Below are 23,160 nucleotides of genomic sequence, written 5' to 3' on the forward strand. Positions count from 1 at the left end.
TGTATCCATGTTTGAAACACACAAAGGCTGCAATTTAAAAAGTGACACAGCAATTAGTTCCGCAGCATAAATAACACAAAGTAAACAAACATATACTGTATAAGCCTCGTTCTATGAGGCACGAAAGGGAAATAAAACAACTCAATTGGAACAGAAGTAAAAGTTTAAACTACATTTTTTAATTTGCAGCAACCACTGTTGCATGTCATTTTTCTTCTGTATAGTCACAATAATGCGATGCGATAAAACGACCGTGACGAACATGCAGTATGTATGAATGAGTATAAAAAACATAAACAGATACATAAGGTTTACATGCTGAGAAAAGATGTACCAATCACAGGCAACAAAGGACAAATTGAAAAGGTAAAAACGTTGAACTCTTTTGAATTGGAATAAAATACAAAATTGAAGCACATTTGAACATTAAAAGGCAACATTAGAATTTGAACCTGTGTTAAGTGCATTGTGTGATTACAATAAAGTATCATTTCATAACAAATCAAACATTGTACAGGAACTTATAGGTTCAATTCAAGGAAGGAACGTGATAGACGGGACTGTTCTTTACAGACAGATGAAGCAATGTGTGGTTGGCAAATTCATGTTTTTGTCATCTTGTTGAAGTCGGCAGTATTTGTTTGCTTTGAACGCTTGGGAGACCAACCACTGTTGACATTTTGACTTGAACATGTAAAATACAATATATTAGTACGTATAACACTTTCATGGTTTCATTTCACAGGCCTACATCTTCTCCCACTCTCAGCGTGTACGATAGAAAAACGTTTTCCACAGTACACGCTGTGGCACAGATACATTACTATTTACAGATATAATACGGGGTTTTTTTTGGCGTCAGACGAAATGGGCCTCTCTGTGCTCAAGCTCCTGCAGCCGCCGAGGTCGCAGTCTTTGGTAGACGGGTTTAGTCTCGCTGGGGCTGAGGTCGTCGGGGCTGCTCGGGGGCGGGGACTGCGGGGGCGAAAGGGTAGCGAAGGTCGAGACCCCGGGGTGGGTGGCGCCGTCAGTGGAGTCCTGTGTCTGGAGCCGTGTCTGTGGGGGGCTTGCTGGGGCAGAGGACGGGGCGACTACCTGGGCAGAGTTGGTGGGGGCGAGCGACGAGGAGGAGGTGGTGGTGGTGGTAACAGTTGTAGTCCAGTTTGGAAGCGTCCTAGCTCTGCTGTTAATGGACAAAGGGGGCTTATAGAAAGTTCCGGGAGGAGGCTGCAGAGTTCTTGGTGCCCTGAGCGTTAACAGACGGTTTTGTGAGCTGCTAGACTCACTGACTGAACCATCTGCGTCATTTTCCCTTTTAGAAGTCCAGCCAGGCTTGACTGACACGGTGTAGGGGTTGTTGGAGAAAACGGAGCTCACAGTACATGTGGTGGGGACCGCAGACGCGGTGGTGGTTGTGACAGGCACGGTTGCCTTCATAGGTTGTACTCCAGAGCAGGCAGACGGCAGGTTGGCCACAATCTTAGCAGTCCTGGGTGTAACATCATAGTGCTTGTACTTCCTGTCCCACGTCCTCCTCTGCATCGTCTGTGTGTCAATGAAAGGGGTGATGTAGTAGGTGCTAACCCTTGATGAGCCACTCTGGCGAGCCTTTTCTGGCTCTGGTATCTCTGGTATAGTTTCAGAGATTGGGTCCCGCTCAGCAGAACTCGCGTCATCTTTAGCAGCACTGTTACGGTAATTCCTCTCGCTGATCTGGGCGGGGTTGGGCAGGCGTTCTAGCGGCATGCTGATCGGTCGAGACACATGTCTGGCGCGCTGGGTGCGTAGCTGGACCTTTGGCGCCACAGCGGTGGTGCTGGGGCGGCCGAACACTAAGGTCGACCTCTGGACTTCGCCTTCACCAGGCGTCTGGATCCCGTTGAGTCTGTCCAGGGCTGAGACCTCTGTTCTGTCTGCTCCGGGCTGGACCTCGTGAACCTCATCCATGATGTGCGAGGAAGGGATGACTGAGGAGTATCTTTTGTACACTTTGGCACTCTGAAAGGACATAATAAACATTTGGATTACAATCTCTGAACGTCAAATTTGTATTCAATGAATTTAACCTTGCTTTAATAATAATTATCATATATCATAAAAACAGTTTGAAAAAAAAGAAAAGCAATTTATTAGACTTCATCCAGCTCCCTGTGGAGCCCAAAAGGCTTTAAACTACTTTTTATTGAACATTTATTTCCCACCTGGCTGCTCATACTCACATTCTGTACACTATGATATGAAAGCAGCATTTCTTGCACCCTTAAATCCGTCCTCACCTCTTTGATGTCCATCAGGGAGGTGGAGTGTCTGCTGAGCCGCTGCAGCTTCTCTAGGGGGGTGAGTCTGGGGGACGCCTGGCCAGTCGTGGTGATGTCAGAGCCGGACAACAGTGATGCATCAAAGACTGTTTGAAAGTGTCGCACCAGCAACTCCACCATCAGGGCCTGGTAGGGGTAGTCCACCAGCGAGGAAAGGGACACCTCAGCGTCCGCCTGCCGTGGCTTCACCAGTGTGGGGCCGAAGATAATGCCCAGGTTACTCGCAGTCATCTTGTTCTCCTCGGCCTGCTCGGTCACTCTGTGGTAGTAAAGAGTGGTGATGAGTTTAAGTCATAAAAGACATACCGGTATTTCAGGTATTGTTCAAGTATGTCAGTGTTTCCCATAAGATACGAGTACAGGTGTCACTGAACAAGCTTCAGTGACAATAGTCTCAAAGATGAAACCTGCCTCAAGAGGCTGCCAACAATCCAAAGCATTTCTTTGACATGACATGATCGAAACCTCTCTGCATTGTACCTTCTACGCTGGAAAAACACGACATTCAAATGAAGGACAGAGGCTAATAATGTTCATTCTAAAAATATTGGTGTTGGTGTCACCATGAATAGAGTTTTATGTACTTTGTGCTACTTCCTCTGTACTATAGGGAAGTCTCCGTTTCCCCTTTGTGTCTCATGAGGAAGTTTGAGTGTCGGTGTATTTGCACAGAGAGCGACAGACAGGAATCCTTACAATGGACTAGCTCTGGGTGTTGGCTTACCGCCCTTACCTGTTCAGGTGTGCAATAAGGAAGCGCAGAGTCCTGTAATTGGCTGTAGGCAGCTGGCGGAGAAGGTCTCTGATCTTGAAAACGACTCTGTTGAGCTGGATGCTTGCCCCCCCCTTCTCTCCTGTCTGGGTGCTCGGAGGTTTATCAGCCTCCTCCACAATCACTCTCTGGCACTCTTTGGACAAGCCGATGATGTCGTTGTAGTATCGATACAGGATCAATGGCTCTGGTAACTGTACACAAAAGGGAAACAGTGATATGTTTTATATTCTTAGCAATGGAAACTGTTCCAGTGTACGTTTACTGTGTACAATGTTTATTTAAAAAGGTACAAATAACAAATAAAGAGTAAAAGCCAAAAGCTCACCAACTATATCACACATTTAAGCATTCAGGACTTCTTACATTAACATAAGTTACCCACTCATTTTCAGTGTTCAGTAAGAATTTAACACCCACCTGTCTCAGGTAGAGTTTGAGGACATTGCTGATGTCGTGAGGCGAGACATCCGACAGCTCCACCAAGTCCTTCCCATTTTCAAACGCCTGGCAAAGCTTCTCGACGCGTGATTTGGCACCATTCACGCGATAAATCCCCTGTGAGGGAAAAACAGGTGCACGGATTGGTACATTTCTACTGTAACAGATAATCACGGCATATCAAATACGTGAGCCAAACTATGGTTTTTAAAAAGGCAAGTCTCCAAAGTGTATCGCTTGAAAAAGTACAGCAATCCAAGTTGCAACAATAAACATGAAATTGAGTTTACCTTGATGTTGAGGGCTCGACTCTCTATCTCAGACGCGCACTTCTTGATGATAAAAGGAACACCATCTGGGCTGTTCTTTGCTGCTTGGGCAAAGTCGATACCAAACAGCTGCAGTCTGCCTTGCAGCTTTTTATGGCCACACTGGATAGCAAGCGTCTCTAGACACTTCTTATGGCAGGCCAGGGAGCACTGGTAACGAAACAGAGACAGTTAAATAAAGAAATAGCAAGTGGCCGATTGATTGACACTTAAAACTATTTAATAAAACAACTGATTCAGTATCTTTTTGTCTCTTCTCCTTTTTTGTTTTGTTTTCTACTTGAAAAACAAGACGGCAGGCAACTGGCAACACATATGGAAATAAACCAGATGATGCATCATGACAAAGTCTCATGTCCTGCTCATCTATTCTGAATACAAACACACAACACCATTATCATTTGAAAAGCTTAAAGGGAAACTTTGCCGATTTTCAACCCGGCTTTGTATCGTTGGTATGTGCAGATGAACGGTGGACTTTTGCCGGCGGATGAGCAGGAAGCTCTGCGTGCTCGCAGTGCAGAGGCAGGTTGAACGTTGTTCATTTGCATACCCGCATTACAAAGCTGGTTGAAAATTGGCAACGTTTTTTGTTTTAAGAAAGAATATATGTACTGTACCTCCTCACACTCAGCTCCATGGAACACCACCAAACTGTCGCACTCTCTGCACTTCGACGGGGCGCGTAGTTTTCTCAGCTTATGGGTTTGAGCAGCTTTGGACATCTGAGCATTTCGGAAGGGACCCGGGGAACTGGCCGTCTCTGTCACCATCTCTGCCAGACCTGAAAATCAGAGCCACAGATGAAGGAACTTAAAAAAAGACAGGCGGCTTCATGCAGAGTTCCTGTTAGTTCAAAGCAGAAAAAAACTGAACCTCTGTGAGGGCAATATAAAAAGTGACAAGTCTTTGTTGATATCACGTCACAAAAAAAAAAAAAAAGACACACCAGAAAAGATTAAATTAAGATAATCATGATAATAGAATACATCTAGGCATATAAAAGTAATATTGTTTTTTTTTAATTAAGTCAATAGAAAAGGGTTTGCTGCTTCAATTCTCGATGAGAAAACAAACACACACACTGTCTAGAAGAGCGCCGCATAGATACAGGAAGTGCAAGCTCAGGCCGTACGCCAAAACTAACATGACCCCAATCTGTGCAGCTCTGTGTCGTGTAACAATATCTGATGAAAGCGAAACCCACCACAGAGTCAGCCCCATAAAAAATGCACTATGTGAGATGTGCAGTGGTCTCTCTCTATTTCTCCCCTCTTTCCTTGACTTCCCTGTCAGATAAATGGACACATTGACCGGCTGCGTTACTGCAGATAGAAGCCCAAAATTGGTATACACATTAGCATCCATCTGCTTGAGGAGAAGGGGACTTATAAAACACACCCACACACACACACACACACACACACACACACACACACACGCACGGTACCATTGTCCGAGGGTGGCTCTCTCTCATCCAAGTCATCAGCAGAAGACATGGTCCCAGTGGAGGGAGTCCTTGGCAGCCGTCGTTTGAAGTCACCTGCACACATATATATACACACACATATATATATTTACATACTTAGCTCACAGTGCAGCAAGTTTCAGCTGTAAAGGGAAGTGCACTCAGATGAGTAGTGCATGGCTCTGGTGTACGATAAGGAAGTTACACGAAAACGATTATAATAAGAAGAAATACATCATGAGCACCTTCATCCTCCTTTAGTGTTGTTGTGATTCTCTTTTCTATTTTCTGACTGTCTTTATCAGTCACACTTAAAATGTGTCACTTAAAATAGTCTTTTAATTGAGATGATTTGGGTGTTTTTCCATTATGATTTCTTGATCTTATCTGCGCATTTGCAAGTGCAAATACCCTCAAGACCTTTTATAAATTAAGAAAAAACAAATGTAATGAAAATAAAATCCTCTTACCTGGACTGGCAGTGGGGGAGTCCATGGACCTTGACTCGCTGCTGCCTCCCGCACTCTCTGAGTCACTGCACATCCCGCCCTGGCTCCCCTGACTACTGGAGGCCCAGGCTCTCAGCGTGGCCGGGCCTCTCAGCGCTGCATGAAAACATACAGAACCACCAGTCACACACACACAAACAGAATAACAACAAAGAAACACGGCTGAATGGCAGCTTCCCGTTTTGTGATATTCTTAGCATTAGTTTCAGATATTTTCAGAGACATGTGGTCACAAAGATATTTTAGACTTATGACGAGTAGGCAGCACACAACTGTTTGGATTTTAGTCATGAAAACATTTCCATGACTCAGGACAGGCAGGCACAACACAGATCTGACCCTCAGACCGCCTGCCAGCTTCAGCTGTCCAACCTTCAGCAACAATTATTTTGGGCTTGGGAGTCATCCAGTTTCTAAAATACTGTGCATTCATGTCACATTAGAAGCCTTAACCACTGAGTGAGCACCTTGTATGTCCGTGCTGCTGTTGGACCTCCGCTCGCCAATCTTGGCCGGCCGGTGAAGGGGACTGTCCACTTCGTCTCCGCTCAACACATCGCAGGAGTTGATGGATGCCTGAGACAGGTTGCCATGGGAGGAATGAGAGCTGCCCACTGACCTTTTGTTGAACACAAACCTGGGGAAATAAAGTCAGCATTTAAGGTTACGTGTGACGAAGGTTCATATTAACCTGTATTATTAATTTACACAGTGCTCTCTGTGGGGATTTGACAAGATTATTGAACATGAACTCAACCACTACTTCACCAGGCACAGAGACTTTTAACTTTCAGGCATCTAAAGCCCAGTGGCATGAAGGATGTACTTCAGAGCTTTATATAACCTCCTCGCAACACACCTGTAGTTAACGAGCCAATTCATTTCATTGGAAATAAAACATCCCATGTATTAGGGTGCAGGTCTGTCCACAACAGGCTAACCTAAACAATTCTGGAGACCCAACAAAGTCCACTTTATTCAGTACGAGTAATTTCAAAGACTTTTCAGCAATGGAAGTTGTGCTTTAGGCATAACTCAGACTGAAAGAGAGGATTAGGAACAGAAACTGAATTCAGCCCGGCCAGCAGACCGCTGCAACACACAATGTTATGTCAAACATGGAAGTGCAAACTTGTCTCAAGCACTAAATTTACATTCTAAATTTACAAAGTGTTTTTTTCAATCAATGTCAACACGTGTGGTTTAGGTTTCACTGTACCTAATAGAGCTACAACATCATTCATCTTACAATTAACATTAACCGTAAACTGAGAAAGTGAAACTTTCCTTATTTTCTTAATGTGTGTGTGTGTGTGAGTGAGAGGGGGGGGGGGGGGGCTGCTCTGCCACTGCTTTGACAATCTAAGCAGAGTCTTAGGACAGCTCTAACCCAGAGCCAAACTCTCACGCTCACAATCTCCCCTGCTGCAGTCAGCCTACGCCACAGATATTTCCTGAGGAAGAGCAGCAAATTCAACACGCATTCTGTCTCTCCTTGATTCTCTCTCTTTCTCTCTCTCGCTTCCTCTAACTCTGACTCACTGATACCTTTAGTGAAACACGAACTAGACAATGAACAACCTCTAAATCGGCAGGAGTTACTTGAAAATTCTTTTGAAACAACTCTAAAACTGACGTTAATCCTGCAAATACAGTCTCAGCTGGGCTTATTTAACAGAGACTGTTTAGTGTTATGACCTGTAATGACTGCGTTTAAACTACAATGTACGATTAATAAAAGATTGCAGCGAGCTGATTTTATAAATACAGAAGACCATTTCCAGAATCTTCGTGTGCATCTACAGTACAGTACCTGGTATTGTCAGAGGAGGTGGAGTCTAAGTGCACACGTTCTTTCGGCAGATTCTTGGGCAGATTCCGGACGAACTCAGCGTAGCATTCACCCGGTTCGTACAACTTGGCACTCTCGCTCAGGCCCTGGAAGTGGGGGGGGAGCGACACAGTCTGCGCCTGCTGCATCTGAAACCAGTTCACTGTCACCTGAAGAATGACAGATGATTCAAAGTGGAATGAGTGAGTGACTCAGTAATTATAAAAGGCAAATGAGTAAATGATTGTAAAGAGACGGAATAACAAACATACAGGCAAACAATCATTCTTTCATGTTTAATAGTTTCTATTCTTCCCATTCAATATCATCAATTAGGTGTTCGGTGCAAACCTTCAGTAGCCGAGAGATTTCTGAAATCTGTGTTCCTTAATCAATTCTGTGGACACAAGTTTACGAACCACTCCAATCTTAAAAATGCGTACAGTGCATGTCAAATGGCTTGGTTCATGATAGCATTGGTATGGGTTTCAGCCTATAAACGCCTTGAACTTGGCTGATCCGAGCACATTTTTTAACTTGACCTTCTGTACAATCTGAAAAATTCAAGCAATCTGAAAAATATTTTTTGCCAAAAAGTTGCCCAACACAAGAAGCACAGCACATAGTACAAGTAACACATAAGGCTACCGGCCCAACATTAGTCATTTTGTGATCATATAAACAGCAATTTGTGCTTCTTAACTGATTCTAATTTGAAATATGGAGCTTTTTTTAATATCACGTCAACAAACCATTTACAAGCATCAGAATCAGCTTTTTTTGGCCAGGTATGTGAAGACATACAAGGTATTTGACTTTTTCATTGTTCTCAATGTACTTACCAAGAAATAAACAAGGACAACAAATCTCAGCAGAGGTGACACATAAACATTTAACTACCAGTAGCAACATAGTAACGTAGATTTAGTGGTGCTGTTAAGCGTTAGTGCTTGTATTAAATTATCTTTGAAGTTTTAGTCTTGTGCTTCTGTGGCGCGACTAATTTGTTTACTATTCATCATGCATTACTTATAAGATATTCATTTAAAAGCACTGCATGTTATTGGACAACCCAGTCTCCTCTCTCAGTTCAGTGGCTTAGCTGACTGCTAATATTGTGTCCCTGTCCACTCACAGCTTTTAGCGTGAGGTCACACTGGAAGACCATCTCTCGGATTTGTGTGAGGATGGTGCTCTTGGCGTTGGCCAGATCCATTCTCCTGACGCCTGCTTCAGCCATACAGCTCTGGTACTGGTCCTGGGCCTCCTCCGCCTGAACAATGGAAACAGAGAATAGCGTGAGGACGTGGATGAAATGCTAAAAGTACAATGAGTGTGCAGGAATTCAACTGCAGTGCGCTGCCACAAAGACAGATTTTGACAACAAGGTGGCAGAAACCCAAGCCAATATGAATTGTCCTGGTGTGGTAAACCTCACCTATCGACTGAGAGAGCTGAAAATGTCTAGGAATCATTAAAAGATGCTATTTATCATATCAATTATTTCCCCATATCCTCTCCCTTGCCTACCTTCTGCAGAGCCTCCTCCTCCAGCTTCCTCTTCTTCTCCAGCTGTTTGTTACCAGCATTAGCCTGCTCCTCTTGGGAGCGGTTGGTAGATGAATGGGCTTTCTGGTACTCCTCTCTCCTCTGGGCCTTCAGCACTCGTGCCTTACGCAAGGTTGCATCGGCCTCTTGCTGCCAAAACCACACAGATTACCCACAAAGTCCACGTGATCAAAATGTGACATTTCATAAATACAACCAGGTTATCATGTTAATAAACCTTGCATGTGAAGTGAAACAGTAAAATATGCCGATAGCGTGCATCTAGTGGTGTGCACTACATACCATTTTCTTTTGCTCCCTCTGCCACTGCTCCTTTAAGTCTTTCCTCGACTTGTCAAGATCAGTTTTACGGGCCAAGAGAGGCTGAGAGGAGAGGGAAGGTCAACTATTACACTGAGGCACACAATTTCAAAATGCCTTTTCCCTGAAGGGAAGTTTATTCTCAAAGGTTTGACATTCATTAAAAGATAAGACATACAGATGTTAACCATATCAGAGACGCTCATTTCCTGATCAGCACACACTGTTGCAGTACTTTAAGAGTGCCAGATTTTGCACGGATGGCAGAGTCATGATGTCTTTTCTTGTATTTCACCAAAGGTCTTTAATTGCTGTGCACTCTTTATGTGCATGGCACGTATGGAAAGCTCTGCTGCTCATACATTTTTTTGGATTATGCTGGGTGTGTCCCCTTGAGATTTAGAAGCCTCAGGGACACCCGATCACACACGTGGCTACCATGTGTGCTACAGTCGTCTTATTCTTCTTCCTCTTACCTGTATGAACTTATTCGTCTGAAGAGCCATCGCAGTTTGAACAAGCAGCTGTTTGTATTCAATGTCGTTCTTGAATGTAGAGATGTAGACATCACTGAATGGCATATCCACCTTGGACAAATGAAATAAAGAAATTAACATCGGAAAAACAATTTCATACTTTTTTTAAATTTTAACAAAGACAGGAGGTAACAATTCTACACTAATTACACATAACAAATGAATACTCGTATGAAAAGGCTCTTCTGTTACCTGTTGACTGACCAGTGTCTTAGCAGACTCAGCCATCTTTGCATAGCTTTTGGCATACTCAATATCTGAAAGACAAAAAACAGGAATTATTATTGTGTAATTATTATTATTATTATTATGTCTGAAATCACTATCAACTAATGATTACGTGTGTTTAGGGGATAAAAGCATAAGCAAATGGTTTCTGCTTCGACTCAAAAACAAATAAAGATTCTCATCATCAGACCTGTGGGATCCCAAACTATATCGAGTATATGCTGTTAAGCTAAATACTTTGCTTGTTGATATGGTCACCTGAAGCATAAGAATAAATAGACTATGACATTGCGAGTATGTATATATGGTAGAAGCATAGCATATCCACAAACACTCATTTCAATATTCCAGTTGTCTTGCCATGGCCGATTAGTTTTCTGTAATTGCTTTGATATTCCTGAACATAGCAGCTAAGTGTGTAGGAGAACGCCGTCTCTGCAGTTTCAAGAAGTTTACCATCTGGTATGAAGGAGTGAAGCCTTTATTCCTGACTGACTGAGCTGAGCTGCCTTCTTGAAGACCTGTTAAGTGCCCAAAAACTGGTCTGCCACTTCTGAACTCTAACCTTAATTAACAGCCAAAAGACTTATAATGACACAAAATGTGCAAAATGTTGCTTCAGTCCGCCTGGTTGAAATACAATTTACAGATTTTTTTAAACTGCACTGCAACACAGAATGGGGTGCATTTCTACCGCTGTTCAGATGTGATCAATCATCACATTCTTTCCCATAATATCTTGGACAATGTCCTAATGCAGTAACCCAGTGCACTGTCAATGTCTCACCCATGGCCAGTCGCTTCTCCATCCAGGCCAGAAGGTCTTTGATATACTTGGACCAGGCCTTGGCGTAGAGCAGAGCAGACTCCACACCGCTGTCATTCTTCAGCAGGGTCAAGTCAACTTCTTCCTCCCGCGTCAGCGGCACCTCTGGGCCTGGAGAGTCAGCAGAGGAGACGCACATCTCAAAACAAAGTAAATCGAAACACATGGTATCAACAGTAATGCAACGCGCTGGATTGAAGTGTCTCAGATCCACTATCCCAAGAGACGTGTGTGGGAGGTAAATGGGAAAAACACGGTCAGGTTAAAAGTTGACAGCGTAGGAGGATGTGAAAGTGCCGGGCATCTTTTCAAATAGTCCAACAGCATTATTTTTCTTCTACTGGTCACACTGTGGCGCACATCTCTCCCAGCCACCCGCCATCTGATTTAACACAAACCCCATGTGTTTCCCATCCCACACGGAACTACTCCTAAACAGGCAAGGAATGTCAGATATGTGTCCAGAGAGGGGAAACCGAGCAGCTTGCATGAAAAATAAAAAAAAGCATCAGAAATAACAGGGGTGGAAGTAGAGGCTTAGGGTGGGTCTACCTCAGGCATTCAAGAGCCCAGAGCCTAAAACACTTGGCCAAATCACAAGCTGACACTCTTGGCCGCCCTGGGCTACAAAGCAAACCATTAAATGCTTTGTAAAGCAGCCATTACATTTCAGGATCCATTTATTTCACACCCACGATGCTCAGAGGTAATTAACAGAATGCGAATAACACTTACCCACAAGATCATTCTTCTCTGAAGCGTATCTCTCAGGATCCACAGAGAGATTGTCAAAAGACTGTGAAAAGGACATCTCAGATTATAAGGAGGCAATATAGCAGACATGCAATCAAAGTCAGACATCAGAAGCGGCAGGATTTTCAACACCCCAATTAAGTACAGAAAGAACGTCTTTGAGGCTGTTTTTAAATGGAGGCGTGGTGAAATTGCTGCTTTAAATGCACCCTTTAGAAAACGATCATATTTAAAGACAAAGCTTTAAAAAAAAAAGAAAAAAAAAAAAAAAAAGAAAAAAAAAGATGGCCCCAAAGCTGAGAAAAAGAAGAGTATCTCACCCTGCTTCTCCTGGTCTGGGGGATCCCCAACCCTGAGCCACTGTCCACATCTCCCATAAGGAAGTCAGAAACTCTGGAGGGGAAGATGTGTAGGTGTAAGTCAAAAGTACAGTGTGATATGGTATGCAGGAGTTTGCTCTCATTAAAAAACTAAAAGCAGATCTACAATTCAAAACAAAGATAAATATCGGACAGAGATTAACTTAAGATTCAAGCGGTGCTTTTCTTACACACAAAAAAGAAATAGCAATCTCGTGGTGTTGAAAAGGTATACAAACATTGTACTCACACATTGCCGAATGTGAATGCCAACGTGTCAATGGATGCGTGTATCTCGCCAAATGTAGCTTTTGTGTTTTCTTGGTTCTCTTCCTTGAAGTTAATGCCTGTGGAGAGTGACAAAACACACACGAACCTCAGCCAAAATGACATTGCTATACAAACCAGCTTATGTATACTCAATCATTCAACAAATGCATGAACACAACAAGGCCTGTATGTGGCTGGGTGATGAGATATCATCAATTAAAAAAAATACACGTGGACAACAGATCAAACACATTTAAAAACCAACAGCAATGTATTAAATGCCTCAGCGCATTGAGTGTTTTTCTGTAATAATGAGAAATAGAAGCCAGTGTGAAATGTTTAGCTTTTGTGTGTCGTCTCTATAAAAGGGCTGACGTTGTCTCAAGTGTTGACATTCTCCTCGACGACAGACAAAAAGTTACACAGGGTGTGGTTACGCGGGGTCACGACTTTTAAAGACAACACTATGAAAACAGCTTAAAGGGCAAGGACATGCACACATGCACGTCTTCCCAGCCAATGAGAAATGTCTTCAAGGATCTTCACGGATGCTAATTCAAGAAATATTCAGAAACAATCCCAAAGTCTGCCCATTTTGTTCCAGTGTGTTATGATCCCATGAGCCATCTCCCATGTTGATAATGCACAGAAAAGGCAATTCATCAAACACATGCTTTCCTTCGAGATCGATTGACAGCAAGATGTCCACTTATTTTAGAAGCAGGCCATCGAAGCTTGACAAATCTTGGAGAATGTGTGCACAGACCTTTCACTCTCGGGGAACTGTTTTTCTCAGCAAGAAGACATTTGCAGAGAGCAATCAGAGGAGCAAAAGACCGAGTGAAATCCAACTAAGCCGAGTACTTCCTGTCTGCCCGCAACAGGAAACACTCACACAGCTTGAGTTCTGTGACATGTAATACTATACCTAACTGCCGCAGCGCTTACCTTTTCTCTCTCTCTCTCGTGGCATCGCTGTCTTGTAACTGGTACCGGAAATTTAAAAAAAGCTCTAAGAAGTTCCATTTTCCAGTCTGCTTTCTAGCTTTTGTGCTTCCATTTCCTCTTCATGAGAGCAAATTCGATCCATGTCAGTGGTGGCTGGGTAATCGTAAATGTCCAACCGTTGCCGAAGCATAGAAGGGTCATGGCATGCTGCGATGGGGAGGAAACCCCGCGATCCAGAGAGACTCCCGAGGACACGAAAAGAGGGGAGACAGCGAGGCACAAGCCTCCCTGTCGTGTACCTCCCTGGCCATGAATGCTAGCGTACAACTCTGCGCTGACTTCTTTCTTCCTCAGGACATCCTGTGGGTCTCATAACAATGATTCCAGAGCTCTGCCCCCCCCCCCCCTTGTCACGATTGAAATATGGAAACTGCATCATTCAAGTGCAGAGGCCATTGTCTTCTTTTGGTTGAGCCATAACGGGGATAATTAGCTCCTGAAAAATGTCTTTAGTGAGTTAAAACCATATCTTATAATATTATTATAATTCTGGCTTGACATAGCTTAAAATCTCTGCTGTGATATGCCATTAAAAAACACTAAAACATGAAAGATTTGTTGTTAAGAAAAACAAAAAACGATTGTATTTACATGCAGAAAATAGTATCCATTATTATACAACAGCATTCTTTTCTTAGATTAATTAAATTAACTACAAAACGTTTATCTGATAGGGACATAAAAATACAAAATTGACTGGGAGGGAAAGAAATTCAAAAAGTTGAGGAAGTTAACACTTTTATTGCACTTGTGTAGGAGGAGGGCTCTCTCAAAACATGACGAGGAAAGGATATTTTGTCTGGGTCTAGTTTTGAACCTCAATGAGAGGCTGTGAAAAAGATCATATCTTTGATGACACAAAAACTGAAAGTACGGGCAACACAACACTAGCTCTCTCTCTAGTCGCTGTCTAGAATGAAACCCTTTGCATCGTACAGCTAAGTGGAGCAGATAATGTGCTTTGCATTTTCCGGTTAGTTAAAAAACAATAACAGGTGAATAGTTTGAGTGGATAACATCTACCAGGGCTTGACATTAATGCTTGCCCAGGGCAAGTAAACTGTGTTCCAACAAGTGGAATGCCTGATGCGTCCAAACGGGCAAGTGAAAAATAAATTAGGGGCCAGAAACTTGTTTGGAAGAGATGTTTTCGAAGCAAAAAAATAGCTTATACTTCCTTCTTTAATATCTATCGGTAGTAAACTCATAAGTAAACATCTCAAGCCCTGATGCATGTATAAATGGCATTTAAAACTGGTTAGACAACCATGCATTTGGAGTGGGAGGTTTTCTTTCCAGTAAATTCTGCCAGCTCCACTCGCCCCAGGTGTCCCGAGCATCAAAGAGCAACGTGAGCAACGTGAGACGACACACTTTGAAGACACTGAGACGCACGAGGCCCGTTATCATCCAAACCTTTGAGTCCTCATCTCTGATGTCTCGCTGATTCATTCCTCTTTCAGTCCTCCTCTGGCTCGCTGTCTGCATCAACATTGTGTTACCTACTGGCCAATTAGGGAGAGTCCAGCCAGCATGGGTGTTGATGTAAGGCCCCCCCCTTGTGGACAGGCAAATTTCCAAGTTTCCACTTTCCAACTAGATATGCAACTACTGTACTTACTGCGAGATTACACGGCAGGGCTTTCCTTGAAAAGTTTGTCTCAATAATGCCAATAATTCTTTGGCTGATCCAACACGGGATCTCTTTTGTTTCCTTCGTGCATTCTAAACATTGTCGACGCACTTCTCAGATGGAGACATGCATTCCTAAGGAGCAGGTCACAACTCAAGATATTGAGACAGGTTAGCTGTCGGGCAACCACACACCCCCATAAAGCTTGGAAAATAATGGAGACGCACGGATGTGCTTGACCGACAAGCAGCCTGCCGGGGGCCTCGGCGGTCGCTGAAATATGGAATGCAAATTACAGCCGTGTAGTCTCTGCTGTAGAGATCCTTGTGTGCAAGTTAGGTTGAAGAAATACCCTTGCAGTGGATCACATTTCCGGTTGAGATTCCTTTTCTTTTATATTCATTCAGGAGACGGGATAGAGATCTGTCGCTGAAGGAGTAATCATTTCTCATACTATGACCTTTCAGAAACAAATCTCCAAAACTGACTTAGGCTTTTAGCCTGAACCAGAAATGCAACAAAAGAGATTTCATGCCAAGAAATATGAGCATCATCTTGGTGCCCGAGTGCTTTTGCCTGTATGCCTTCGTGCATGCTTGTGAGTAATTACCGACCTTTCACCTTGGCAATGACTGTGCCAGCCGCTCCCAGGATGTCCACTGAGTTGAGGGTCTGGTGTTTGCTGATGATGGCTTTGAGAACGCGGAGTAACTCTGCCAAACGTTCCTGCACCACTCCCTGAAGACCTTCCAGATTCTCTGAGAAAACGAGAGAATAAGCAAAGAGCAACAAAAGCTTAATTCAAGCTGAAACACAACTACCGTGCACGATTTGCAAATCGCACATTTCCATCCATTTGTCAAAGACAGACACCACCATCACACTACACTTTGAGTCACGGGTCAGCCAGTGTCAAATGAATTCCTGCCATTCCTTTTGTATTAGCCACACAATTCACTTGGCAAATATTTGTCATTTTGCAATGATGAAACTTGCATGTCATCTTTTATCTCACCCAGACAGTTCAGGGCAACTAATACAGTGCATTGTCTGTGACTCCAGATATAAAGTGGAAGACGGTTGGGGTTGAGCGACAGTGACCGACTCCTGTGATGAAACTTATTTTCTGCTTCCTCCAGGCAGACAGTAACACCACGTACAACGGAAAAGGCATGAGTCTATGTAAACAGGTCACACTGTGGCAGTCGCAGTTATAACATTCTCACACAGGTGGAGTTGATGAATACTGAAATGATTACATGCTTTTTGAGGTTGCGTGCGCCCAAGTGAGGTCCTTTCAAACTCTTACTTAAGAGAAACATCCCAGTTAACAAAGCCACAGACTGTATCTCTGCAACAGACACGGTGTCTTTCAACATCCTTGAGTACTGGTAGAGTTACAAGCTAAATGCGACCTTTATTTATTCAGCTTTTTACTGCTGAATATATAGAACTGTGGTGTCTGAGTTTATGTAGAACACAATAAAAGGGCACTCGCACTACATTAGGATGAAGAAATAACATTTTAGAGTCGACTGAAGTGGCACACATGGCAGCGATTATGTACTTTTTCCTGCAGCAATCAGGTGAAAGTGTGAAAGTGAGGTTTCTGAAGAGGACACTGGAGGAGGAACAGAATCTACAGAATGCTTTTAGATTACCTCTAACCTGTTATTTTCAGTCTGAAAGGTATGCCTTTCCTATAGAACCAACCAAAACAGTGAGGGGGTAGTACACCATGTATTCCGTATTTATGTATTTGAAAGAAGGCTCCTCAAATCAGTGTCGCAGTGTGTTTCACAGACAATAAAACTCTTTGGGGGAAATAAAAGCCCAAAAAAAAAAAAAAAAAAAAAAGTGTGACACACGATGAATCTTGTCCAAACAACAGGAGGGGAAGATGGTCTCTGTCCCGCTCCGATGCAGGCGAATCAGCGGAGGCTCTGCAAGTTGGCACCAGACAATAGGTGAGCTCATGTCGAACTCACTGTTTTGGAAGTAGCAGGAGCACTGTCTGGAAGTGGTCTGTTTTTCATCAAGACCACCCCACCAGGCAGTAGCATGAGATGAGAGACTGAATTTATTGGAACGTTAAAAGGAATTACAGAGGGTGTGAAAATGAGAGCCTGTGTGCGTTTGTGTGTGTGGCCAATTTGACTCCTCTCTTATTCAAAAGCACACACACAAACAAACACGCACACACACACACTCGTTTGGCTCGTATAAAACATGGTAGAAGACACATAATCCGCAACTGAGACATAGGGTCTGGCCATCTGTGACACTATTTAGAAAGAACAGCAGGAGAGATAGACAATAATAGGACACCAGGCAAGAAAAGATTTTCACAATGAATCACGAGGGAACAGAACATAAAGAAGACTTGAAGACACTCCACATATACACACAATTACAGGACACAAGAGCAACACCAGGGTCAATCTAGCTGATTAGAAGCTAACCAAACTCTGTCCCTAGCCCCCCTCCCCCAGGATAAGAGAGAATGTTTCCTGTAGAGAGGGGGGGGGGGGGGGGGGCGAGAGGTCCCTGAACCTGTAACACACACTCTTCAAGGTATCCCTCCCTACTGACAATGACAATGGGCCTTCATTAAGTATCCCTCCCCTTCCCTTTTAACCTTTATCACTCAGTTGTAGTCATTGGGGTATTTTTGCTTAGCTCAGCGACGTTTGAAGATGTTCTTATCAAAGACCTGTGTGGTTTTGACCATTAGCATGTGAGAGCAAGTCCCAATAAGGTCCACACCTGAGAATGTCCTCTTAGCATGAGAGAAGCAGAGCATTACTGGAGGAACATTGGTGAGGATCACCCATTTCCCTTTCCTTTGAAAAGAGGAGGCTTTAATTGTTGGAATGCTGTTAAGCATTCCAACAATTGTTATCCTGTTTCTTTATTGTTGGAATGCTGTTTCAGCATTCCAACAATTGTTATCCTGTTTCTTTATTGTTGGAATGCTGTTTCAGCATTCCAACAATAAATCTCTGCTATGACTTTTTCTATTTCTGACCTTTAAACTTTTTGAATTATTAAGCTTTTTATTTTCAATGGGATCTCTATGGAGAATATTTACAAATCCTCTTAAAGTTCTTCAACTTTCAAATCCTTCAACTTCCTCATACTTTCAGCTACAGACACCATTTCAACTTTCAAATGTTGAGAAAACCCTTAACTATTGCAAACATGATTCAGCTTTTTGATATCTTTTAAACTTTTTGAACTGCAGCAATTTAACTTTTCTGATTTTTCAGCCCTTTTCTGACTTTATAATGGGTGTGTATTGCGCAGCTTAGAGTGCGTGATGTCACCGCTAGAGTGAAGAGCAGTTTGAGATTCTTGTGAAAAAAACATTTGTACCTCCTCCACCCCCCCCCCCCCCCACACACACACACACACACACACACACACACACATACACACACACCCCATTTTAAAATAAAAGCCCCACAGAATGAATCCTAACTGAAATGCTTGTGATGAGCCTGTCATTTAATAACTGGTTTGTGTTTATCTAACATTATGATTCTGTCTCCTCTCCCCTTCTCCCCCACTTCAAAATAAAAAGCCCCAGAGAGTGAATTCTAACTGAACTGCTTGTGATGAAGCCTGTCATTTAATAACCTCTGTTTATGTGTCAGACATGATGATTATGTCTCCTCTCCCCCTCCCTCCCCCACCCAGTCCCACCCTTTCAAAATAAAAGCCACATGGATTAACTGTATTTAAACGTTTAGCTAAAAATTAGACTTTTTTTGTTGAAATAATGAATGCTCTTACTAATACTGCGACAACTACTACTACTGCTAATATTTCTAGTATTACTACTACTACTAATTCAACTTTTGCTGTTGCTACTATTACTACTACTGCTACCATGAATATTATTACTACCACTACCACTATTACTTATACCACAACTGCTAATACTCCTATTCCTGCTACTACCAGTACTAATAAATACTACTACAGCTATTAGTACGACTTCTACTACTACTGCTACTTCAAAAACTGAATTTACTATTACTACTACGACTACTACTTATTATACTACTACTACTACTACTACTGTTATATAAAATACTACGACCACTACTACAGCTATTACTACTGATACTACTACTTCTTCTAATTACTAATACTTCGACTACAACTTCCACTGCTACTACAAATATCACCACTGCTACAACTAGTACTTATTCAAATGCTACTGATACTTATACTGCTAATAATACTTCTACTACAACTACAACTTCGACTACTACTACAACAAATATCACTACCGCTGGAATTCTTTTAAGCTACAGAAACCGTTCGAATATCAAAATGTTCAGCTCTTTCAGGAGAGGGGTGATATAACTTCATATTTGTAATCTTTCAACTTTTTGCAATTTTTTAAAAATTGGATCTCTATTTTCAGCAATGTTTTTGAGATTCATTTCAGCTTTCAGCATTCCAACGCATTTTCAGCAGGAAATGCATTTTCTAGTTGGACTAATCTGTTCTTCAGAGAAGCGATGGGCGTGCAATTGTGAGGCAATATCAATAGATGTGATGTTGTGGCAACAGAGACGGAGGGGTGTCTGCTGGATTGGAACAGAAGCCAATCATCGTTTTTTTTCATTTTACGGATTGGCATTATTGGCTGTATTCTTTGTTTACCGTCATCCGCTGCCAGCTGTCAAAAAGATCCAGTGTGCAGAGTTAAAACAACGGAGCAGCAAAAACAAACTAATAGCAGCGAGCAATTTCAATTAATGACATACTGACAGCGAGCTTCAGCAAACAGAGACCATGTCCATCATACGAATGAGAGCGGAGCTCATTTGGGTGTTAAAAACATTATCCGTCATGCATCGACTCAAGCAACATTTTTGCTCAACACCTCAAAAGAACTGGAGAAGGGAGGCACACTTGCAGCATAGTGGATTTTGTATGTAGTTAAACATAGTCCTAGTTCTAGTACCAACATAGACTTACTTAGGCTATTTATGGACTTTGCTGCTTTTATATGAAGGACAATATAAATGGACCATGATAAAAATCAGCAGATGCTGAATTCAAATTAAGGATTCACATTTTAAGTTTCTTTCTTTTTAGTTAAACCATTTCACGAGGGTGAAAATGTGTGTGCATGTCACATAATCTCCACATTGTGCATGTGAATGTCAGCACAGTCAATGTGCAATCAGGCTACTTAGATCACTGTTAATTCCTCACCCTAAAAAAAACATATAAAAAATAAACAAAAGAATTGTATTTAACAATCAGAAATGGGAATAAAGCTATCAAAACAAGGTCAGATTTTGGTGTGACAGCTCGTACCGACCACCACCATTGTTGCCCTTTGAATTGTGTGAGGGGATCTGTGCTCACCGCAGCGTGAGACAGCTGAGAGAAAGCTGGTCAAAAAATAAATCAGTGGTGAGTGGTTTTGCCACAACAATGGCATCAAAAAGCCCACTAGAAATTTGCAGCCAATTGTGGGGGCCATGCCATTGTTTTGGTAGCGATAACAGCACTGAGGCCGTATTGTTTAAAGGAGGACCCCCTGCCGACGCAGCTCAAGGCGGCCTCTGCTTTCTTTACAGCGGTGGGATGAGCTAGTGTCCCGGCCACGCTTCACGCTCGGCCTGCTTCATTTATCCTCTGCAACATCAAGACCTCTTTCCCTTTTCAGGAAATAAAAGTCACGCTGAAAAATAGTTCTCGTATTTGAACGTTTGACATTTAATACAGTAGAACAGACAAATGTTTTTTTTTTTTTTTACTCATAACACATATTGTGTTTGGAGTGTGACTTTTAAGCAGGTTTAAGTGGTGATTCAACTTTAGCACAATACAGAAGCTCAAACAATTGCCTTTTTAAAATGAATGTCTCCCCTTTTGTGGCCGTGTGTGGGGGGGTCCCATTGTGTCTAGCGAAGCTCATTGTGTGTCTGGTGCAGAGATTGACCAATCTAATCCAAATCTTCAGGTGGCCTGACAGAGGTTACAGCCTTTACTACTCCCCCCCCCCCACCCTGATAACAACAGGTAATCAACTGGCCCGTCACACACACGATCTGCTCGACACGAAACAAGCCCGGGCAGCTCTGGTAACACAGTGCGGCTTGGGAAACAGCCGCAGGGCTTTACTGAAAGGCCAAGGAGGCCATGGTTCCCCATCAGCATCACCTCCTCCTCCTCTTCTTCTTCTTCTTCTTCTCTGGAAGGAGGGAGGGTGACGGATTTACAGCCGCACCAGCAAATTATTTTCAGGTTTTCTTTTAGATGTGTATCCGTCTACCTCATTCCAGGATAGTGACACATTGCTCTCTGTGGTGACTCAGCAATTACCCCCAAAATCCTCCCCTACAAAAGGAAATGGAGCCTTTTTGTCCGTCCACCAGAGACACCTGGGCTAAATAAGCTACACTCAGATTATCCACAAGTGTCTTCAATCACAAAGCCAGAAAACATTAAAACACTCACTGTGACAGAATCTGCTTGAATTGTTGAGCTGCCTGCAACAGGTGGAATTGTTTGGTCAGGAAACCATCTCCAAACACTAATTCCCCCCCCCTGTCCAAACAAACACAGCATTGCTGGGTGCCTCTCTGTCCTTGTTTGGAGACAAAGTGGGCCCCAGACATCACACAGACAGTAAACAGCAGGCACTCCATAAACAGTTACCTGCTCTCAAGCCTATTAGCGAACTACACTCTGTGAGGTCTGGGCTTCACAGTCAGGCTGAGACTCTTCATTACATGTTTGGAGGGGCACCATACAGCAGGTGCATGATAAGACTGCATTCTTGAATCAGCACACAGTCTGTCACAGGGTATCAGGTGAGACAAATCAGAAAAAAGGAAATAAAACCTTGTGCGTATTAATCACTGCTTAAGGATTACAGCACAAATCATGAGTATTAGACCATGAAGAAAGTAACTAATCTACTTTGAAGGCTCATTTTACTCATACACAATAATAACTAATCAAGGCTCAGTTTTGATTGTTGTGTTGTAATGGCACTGGTAACAAAGAAAGGCTGGTACTGTTTGCCAGTTGTATTACCCAGATGTCCCGTGAGCATCTCGGGATGACTTCATGATGAATCTCCGCCTACCTGAAGGAATGATGTCACTTTACTACAGTATGGGAATGTGTGTTGTATTGGGCAACGGAAATTACTCATTCTTCCAGACGTGTGAAACAAGGGATCTAAGAAAGTATTGAGTCAGGCATAATTGGGGTTCTTGGGTGTCTCAATTCAAAGCTGAACAAGCATAACATTGGCTGTTTTTTGGTACGCTACAAAAAAACAAGTCTGACTCACGAAACAGCACCACAAGCCTCAGTCCCGTCTCCGCTCAGTCCTGATCCGCCGTTGTAAATATCAGCAGGTCGGCCCCAATCGCCAGCAGTGACTTCCTCCCCTTCTAGCAGGAGCTCCACTGGCCAATCCACCCCTCGCCATGACCAATCTCCTACACAAACATCCAGAGCCCATAACCATAAATCCCACCCCAGGAAACACACCCCCCACGACCACAAGCTTGCAAAAAACATCATTCAGCATCACAGTAGAAAGTTACTGCCCAACAAATCTCTCCTTTCTTTCTCCGAGAGAGCAGCAGGCCATTTAAACTATTATGTGCTGAATTTGTCTTTTCTCTCGATTGAAGGCACCACCCGCAAGTGTCCACTTCAGTTGGCAAAGGGGCACTTGTGTGAGAAGGGGAGATATTTGTGGTGGCTGTTTGCTGGGATATGTTTTAAGAGAGTGTGTGTGGTGGCCAGTACATAAGGTTTGAAGTTGGTTACATTTTGAAAATCGCCTCATTCTTAAAGAATAGGATAGACGGAATCTAATGCCATGAACAAACTTTTCTGAGCAGAAATAACAACAAGTCCATGAGTGAACAACTGTGTTACAATCAGTAGCAAGGTAAACGAGTCCCTGTGAGATACAACCAAACACTTTATACCGGTACCTCTAAAAAGAAAAAGAGT

General features: G+C 42.9%; 1 protein-coding gene across 2 annotated transcripts in view; it reads right to left on the reverse strand.

The window, feature by feature from the left end:
• Window positions 1-157: 157 nt before the first annotated feature.
• The window catches only part of LOC306789101 (rho GTPase-activating protein 29-like), a 27,802-nt gene continuing 4,799 nt past the window's right edge, over window positions 158-23,160 (reverse strand). The window contains exons 3-22 of one of the 2 annotated variants that reach the window (XM_079284889.1): window positions 15,765-15,908; window positions 12,490-12,586; window positions 12,201-12,273; window positions 11,863-11,923; window positions 11,089-11,238; window positions 10,266-10,330; window positions 10,014-10,124; window positions 9,520-9,600; window positions 9,199-9,366; window positions 8,804-8,941; window positions 7,651-7,838; window positions 6,305-6,474; window positions 5,799-5,933; window positions 5,311-5,403; window positions 4,481-4,644; window positions 3,822-4,010; window positions 3,511-3,648; window positions 3,052-3,284; window positions 2,277-2,577; window positions 158-1,998 (exon numbers count right to left, since the gene is read on the reverse strand). In XM_079284889.1, coding sequence (XP_079141015.1) covers window positions 859-1,998; window positions 2,277-2,577; window positions 3,052-3,284; window positions 3,511-3,648; window positions 3,822-4,010; window positions 4,481-4,644; window positions 5,311-5,403; window positions 5,799-5,933; window positions 6,305-6,474; window positions 7,651-7,838; window positions 8,804-8,941; window positions 9,199-9,366; window positions 9,520-9,600; window positions 10,014-10,124; window positions 10,266-10,330; window positions 11,089-11,238; window positions 11,863-11,923; window positions 12,201-12,273; window positions 12,490-12,586; window positions 15,765-15,908 — 3,839 coding nt within the window. In that variant the 3' untranslated portion in view covers window positions 158-858. Of the gene's footprint in view, window positions 1,999-2,276; window positions 2,578-3,051; window positions 3,285-3,510; window positions 3,649-3,821; window positions 4,011-4,480; window positions 4,645-5,310; window positions 5,404-5,798; window positions 5,934-6,304; window positions 6,475-7,650; window positions 7,839-8,803; window positions 8,942-9,198; window positions 9,367-9,519; window positions 9,601-10,013; window positions 10,125-10,265; window positions 10,331-11,088; window positions 11,239-11,862; window positions 11,924-12,200; window positions 12,274-12,489; window positions 12,587-13,457; window positions 13,556-15,764; window positions 15,909-23,160 lie in introns of those variants that run through there. The other variant, XM_079284890.1, reaches the window with a different exon arrangement.

This window comes from Melanostigma gelatinosum (genome assembly GCF_949748355.1).
Source record: "Melanostigma gelatinosum genome assembly, chromosome: 15".
Classification (NCBI taxonomy): Eukaryota; Metazoa; Chordata; class Actinopteri; order Perciformes; family Zoarcidae; genus Melanostigma; species Melanostigma gelatinosum.